The sequence below is a fragment of the Sinohyriopsis cumingii genome, chromosome 6 (genome assembly GCF_028554795.1).
Source record: "Sinohyriopsis cumingii isolate HCF-2022 chromosome 6, ASM2855479v2, whole genome shotgun sequence".
Lineage (NCBI taxonomy): Eukaryota > Metazoa > Mollusca > Bivalvia > Unionida > Unionidae > Sinohyriopsis > Sinohyriopsis cumingii.
This window is the reverse complement of record NC_142966.1, coordinates 52,166,396-52,173,026: the sequence shown is the minus strand read 5'-3', so window position 1 is coordinate 52,173,026 and position 6,631 is coordinate 52,166,396. Positions and strand designations below refer to the sequence as shown.

The window sequence follows — 6,631 nt, the reverse complement described above, 5'->3', positions numbered from 1 at the left end:
AAATGATGTAGGAAGAACCAGGGAAAACCCCCCAAAAAATACCGACCCACGAGAAGCTACCGACAAGCTTTCCCACATTGGCCAAGCCCATGATTTGAACCCATGAAGACCGAGGTGAGATGGCAGTGATCCATAACGGTGTGCACTTTAGACCACTCAGCCACTTGGGGCCCCGATTTAGGAAGTAGATGAAGTTAACATCATAAGATCAATCTGATCAGGTAATGCATTCTAAAGATAAATTTCAAGGATGGTAAACTTGTATAGAAGTTTTCTATTCACTGCTTAAGAGGTTGAACAAATAAATGGCATGATTTCTTATGTTTATACCAGTCCTACTGACATTTATTAAAAGGAATATCCACCTGTTAAGAGACAGACCTTAAGAAGTTTAAACCATTTAATCAGCCACTACAGTGCTTTTATAATAGAATGCACCTTTTCAAAGGATGACTGATTTTTTGGTATATATTAAAACAAAACTCTTAAAAACGATTTCCTACCTGGATTTACTTAAACAATTGTCTCATACTAAACTGGTAGTATGTGATGCTGGTAAAATGTTGCAATTTACATTGTAGATAAAACATACGGCAGCTTCAACATCGTATTATGCTTGTGACATAACAGATACAAGGGATACAAGCAAAGTGACAACACTGTAATATCATGACAATACAAAATGGCACCACATCATAAATGAGAAATTTCCTTGTAACTACTGAAAAAATTGTTTTATTATGTACATTTTAAGGCAAAACAGTTAATCTGCATGTTTGGGTTGTGTTTTTTTTTTTTTTTGGTCTCCAATCAATGCAAATATGACTAATGGCTGCACTATTATACTGCTACATAGAAGTTCCAAAATTGTACAATAATTTTAGACTTTTTACAAATTTAGCTTCACACATAATGTTTTTCTTTTTTTCTGTGTTTAAATGTGAACTGTGTTGCCTTAGCAAGCTTGCTGACTAGTTCAATCACAGATGCACCCAAATATCAACTGTTACTTAAATTTCAGATGCAATCAACATACATCTATCCCCAATTTCTCCATTGTTTTCAAGCATGATTATGATTGTTATAAATATAAAATCACAACTCAAACAATTCTATTACTATATTTAATCAAGAGATATTCTGTAAAAACTGGTACCATTTATCACAGAGTGTAAAAGGTACAATATGGGTTAAACTGAATGTCAAATACAAACTGGTCATGTAAATTAAGATTCATGTGGAAAACAAGTTTTTAAATGTTTATACCTGAAGCCTCCTTTTTGGAGTTCATTTTTAGGCTATACTTAATTGCACTTCTTAATTGATTACATAAATATATAATACAGTCTTAACTGTAAGATCTGCTCATCCTAATGGAATAAAGAGAAAGTGAGGGAGAGAGGAGACAAAGAAGAATGATGCGATAAGACACATATAGGCAGACATATTTCAAACTTGGGAAAAGAAGTAGTTCCAAAAGTGGTATTACCACAGTAGCAATAAATGTTATATTGCCATTTTAGAGAAAATGAGTCAACCACTGATATAGTTCAATATATCATGATAAAACATACAATAAATATGTGTATCCAAACTTTATGATATGAATAAAATTATATATTAAGTAATATGTATAAATGCCCTGGTATCAACAACAAAAGAGTACTCTGAATTTAACTATTTTTACATCAATCTTTCACAGTCAACAATTGGCACTAAGTCTCATGATAGCATTAATTTATGTTAAAAGTTTCTTTAAGCCGAGGTAACATGATTCACTTGTAACTATGGCTGGAAATATCACTTGACTGGTGCTGTCACCTATTCAGAAATTCTGAAGTTTCTATAGCAGCTTGTTGCAACACTGGCAGCAACAACCGAAACGCATCCTGCACATAAGAGCTACTGTTTGATGCCTGAAACAATACAAATTGAGTACATAACTAGCCTATTTTTTCAAACAGCTATGTACAAACAAAGTAGCTGTAATACTACAATGAAGAATGACAGCAATTACAACAAATGACTGCATATTACCATGTTATTTTTAATACAGCCAAAAGATGATTTAAAAAAAATTTGAGATAGAGATTTTTTTTTCAGTTTTAGATTTTAGGAGTCAAAATTTGCACTCCATATTTCACAGTGTCATGCATAAGGAGTAACGTACTTCTAAAATCTTTGACCTATCGTAGGTGCTAGACTGAATACTAAATTAAAGACTCCGGTGAATACTAACTGACCTGAATGTAAAAGTTTTGCTCCAGAAAATAATTAGCATTGGTTCCTGATATGCAAAAAACTAGTTTGATATCAAGTATCATGTGTTAATGTTATCAACAATATCCAAGTTGTCATGACAACTAACACTACTGTAACAATATCTACACTGATGCAGCTGAGCAAGATGTCATCTTAAACTGCACTAAAGTGGGCTGTAAAAAAAATTGTAATCGATCTAGAACAGTATTCTGCTTACTGTTAGTAAAATGTAAACTATTGAGATCTGTGCCCAGTCAAGAGTCTCTTAAATAAATCAAATGAAGAGAAAACAATACATTAAAAATCAATTATCCCACAGCGGGGTACTATAAGCAAAGAAACTTAAGTTATACTTAATAAAACTTTCATAAACATAACTGGTTACAGGTATCGACAAAATTACTTTGTTTAAACCACTATATGTATGACCTTCTTGAATCCTGATTTACTCTAAAGTTCGAGTTAAAAAACTACCCAAACTCATCCAGGGACTTGAAAATGGTAGGGATAATTGGGAGTTCCATGAAAATCTATGTGTAAACCTTGGATTGTTTAGTGTTAAGTTTAATGGACATACAATTTGATTAGTTGAAGTTTGGATATGTTGGTGTCTACTGTATCCAAAATAAGCATTTATTATCTCACCTCCAAGTATATGTTGGTTGTCAGACAACCTATCTCATTTCCTCTGTCCTCCTAAAAATATAGAAACAGTCATGGAAACTTTTACCGGAATCAAAATGTATATGACTGGCTTTTCGTTTTGTTTTTTCATGTATAAATAATCCCCAAATCTTATGGATCCAGTTAATAACCAAAGCACACATTTTATCCAAAATGAATGAATGTTAACAAACAATTTTTTTAAACATTTACATTTTTTCTCCTTATACTCGTTAAATATAGGTTCTATAAATTTTAGGAAGTAAACATTTCACTAGACAAATGTATATAGTTGGTTATGTTCAATTAATCAATCATTCTGGCAAGACAGAAAAAGGTTCACCTAGTAATTAAGTCAGAAAGGTTTGTTTTGAAGATAAATGTTTTAATTGTTAACATTAACACCATAGAAATCATAGAGTTTGGAATCATATGAATGTGGATATTTAAAAGAAAGAACATTTAGTACAAGCACCTAGATAGTTGACTGGAATCTAACTACACTTACCTCAGTTAGACTAGTTAAACAGTCAGCAAATTTATTTGCCAAGCATCCCATTTCTTTACAGAGTATCTTTGTTAAACTGCAATGAAACCACAAAGTAATATGAGTATTGGACAGACTGTAAAATCAGTACAATTAAAAAGAAAACTGTCTAACAGTTTGTATGGTAAAACAAATTTGCAATAACAATGAAGTACAGTCACATGTCCAATGAAGCATACTACATACATTATGATAGTAACCTAATGAATTATGGACAGGTCAAAGTCAAATCAGGTTTCTGTTAGGTTTGTTATAAATATATTTTGATGAAGACAAACATTTTTTTAGAAAGTTTCCTATATATTTTTTTACTCTTCTGAAATATATCCATAATTCTTTTAAACAGAATCTGTTAGATACTTAAGTGTGAAATATATAAATTTATGGGCAAAATAATTTTCATATTTTTTTCATACCTGTATTTTCACTTAGATGTGAAAAATATTTCTGCATTTTTCATGAGAAAGTATATGATTTCCCATCATGCAAAGTGCTGCTTGATTGTATGTGCCTACAGAAGTTATGCCTGTAGCAACAAAGATCAATACTTTGTGAACTAAAACAAATAGAGGCCCCGAGTGGCCGAGTGGTTTAAAGCGCTCTCCGTTACAGATCACTGCCATCTCACCTCTGTCTGCATGGGTTTGAGTCTCAGATTCAGCCAATGTGGGTATGTGAGAAAGCTTGCCAGTAGCTTCTCGAGGGCCAGTGGTTCTTATCGGGGATTTCCCGGGTTCTGCCTCCACCATTAATACTGGCTGTCATGTATAGCCTATAATGTGTGCTGAAAAATGGCATTAAACCTTACAACAACAACAACTAAAACAAATAAATAAAAACTATTATATTTCAGGCATGGAAATTAATTTTTATTGAAAAAAGTTGACTAGATACTATTGGTGTCTTTCTTATTTCCCCTTACTTCCTAGACAACAACAATAAACCTGCTGTGATGCATGCTAATTTGGACATGCAATGTTTTGAGATTAGTTTAAAATATGTCAGACATGGAATTTACTGTGACAGATTATGCCAACCCAATCCCACAGGTCACCAATATTTATGATCAACCTATGAAAGTGAGGTGAAGTTATGAAAAGGGGGATAGTTTTGTGCTGAAAAGTGAGCTAAAGCTTCTAAGCTTCAATTCTGGAGCAAGTGTTGAATAAAATGAAAAGAATGTTTTTCCTTATGTAAATACTGGATATATTTCATCTTGTGATACCAAAACCAATGTCACATTTTTGTACCACATAATGAAATACATATCCCTTAATAAGGTAGGAAAAGAAAATATCCTCTATTTACTGGCAAGCTTTCTCACATATCCACATTGGTCAAGCCAAGATTCAAACTGGTGCAGACATGTGAAATGTATGAGTGATCTGTAAAAGCGAGTGCCTTAGACCATTCAGCCACCCAGGGCCCCTTCCAAAAAGGAGATCTAATCGTAGTAGCACCACCATATACTGGCCACTTCCATAAAATGGACAAAACTTTGCACCAAACAGTGTCTGGTTTAGTAAAGTTAACTGTATTCACTTCCTCGGGAGACATAGATTTGGCCTTCATATATATTTAAATAATACAAATGATAATGCACAGATTATTAAAGTTGGGGTGGTGTCTTTTCACTCTCATGCTTTGTTGGCTGGAAAATATGGATGATATGCATTTGCTGATGTGTTTTGACTGCCTAATTCAGAGCAGTCTTGACTCTGATCTACCATCACATAATGTGGCAGAAGATAATGGTCTGCACTGTGTTATAATATGTCAGCACAATGATGACTGATCCATGGAGGAACAATAAACATTAGATTGGTTATGTGCTGTTCATAGTTTGGTGCATATTATTTATGGGTACATATAGGTAGCATTTAAATATAAACTTTAATATACATTAGAATTAGTTTTACCAAACATCATAATAACTATTTCTACTAAACCATGTAATAATTAGTTTTACTATTGTAATAATTGGTTTTAGTAAACATTATAATTAGTTTTACTACACATTATAATAATTATTAATTTTACCCCACAATATAATAATTAGCTTTACTATACATTATAATAATTAGTTTCACTGCACAGTATAATTTTACTATGCAATTAATACTTGTACTACAGTTCAATAATTAGTTTTACCATACATAATAATAATTAGTTTTACTACACAATTTAATAGTTTGACTACACATTATAATAACTACTTCTACTATACAATATACAAATCATTTTTACTATATAATATAATTAGGTTAGTTTTACTATTCATTTTCATAAACATTATAATTAGTTATGTAAATAACAATTATAAAAAAATTATTAGTTTTACAATATACAAATTAGCTTTAAAACATTAAAAACAAGACGGTTTCATATAAAGTAGCACAAAAATAAAGCTACAGTACCTTGCCAGGGACTGACTCTTCTTGACATAATCATGATCAGCATCCATGTGCAACAAAATTAGCTCCCCTGTCTTGTGGAACTGATCTATGCCTTTGGATGTCAGTCTTGCCAATGACTGAATGGCAGTTTGGTGGATGATCTGAACATACAAAAATACATGGATGGCAGTGTGGTGGATATAATGAACATAAAATAATACATGAATGGCAGTGTGGTGGATATAATGAACATAAAATAATACATGGATGGCAGTGTGGTGGATGTAATGAACATAAAATAATACATGGATGGCAGTGTGGTGGATATAATAAACATAAAATAATACATGGATGGCAGTGTGGTGGATATAATGAACATAAAATAATACATGGATGGCAGTGTGGTGTATAATAATGAACATAAAATAATACATGGATGGCAGTGTGGTGGATATAATGAACATAAAATAATACATGGATGGCAGTGTGGTGGATATAAAGAACATAAAATAATACATGAATGGCAGTGTGGTGGATATAATGAACATAAAATAATACATGGATGGCAGTGTGGTGGATGTAATGAACATAAAATAATACATGGATGGCAGTGTGGTGGATATAATGAACATAAAATAATACATGGATGGCAGTGTGGTGGATATAATGAACATAAAATAATACATGGATGGCAGTGTGGTGGATGTAATGAACATAAAATAATACATGGATGGCAGTGTGGTGGATATAATGAACATAAAAT

General features: G+C 32.3%; 1 protein-coding gene across 2 annotated transcripts in view; it reads right to left on the bottom strand.

Annotated features, from left to right (window-relative positions):
- Window positions 1–1,110: 1,110 nt before the first annotated feature.
- The window catches only part of LOC149796931 (uncharacterized), a 56,204-nt gene continuing 50,683 nt past the window's right edge, over window positions 1,111–6,631 (bottom strand). For both annotated transcript variants that reach the window (XM_089961610.1, XM_089961611.1), the window contains exons 12-15: window positions 5,890–6,029; window positions 3,434–3,509; window positions 2,908–2,958; window positions 1,111–1,916 (exon numbers count right to left, since the gene is read on the bottom strand). In XM_089961610.1, coding sequence (XP_089817736.1) covers window positions 1,818–1,916; window positions 2,908–2,958; window positions 3,434–3,509; window positions 5,890–6,029 — 366 coding nt within the window. In that variant the 3' untranslated portion in view covers window positions 1,111–1,817. The remainder of the gene's footprint in view (window positions 1,917–2,907; window positions 2,959–3,433; window positions 3,510–5,889; window positions 6,030–6,631) is intronic.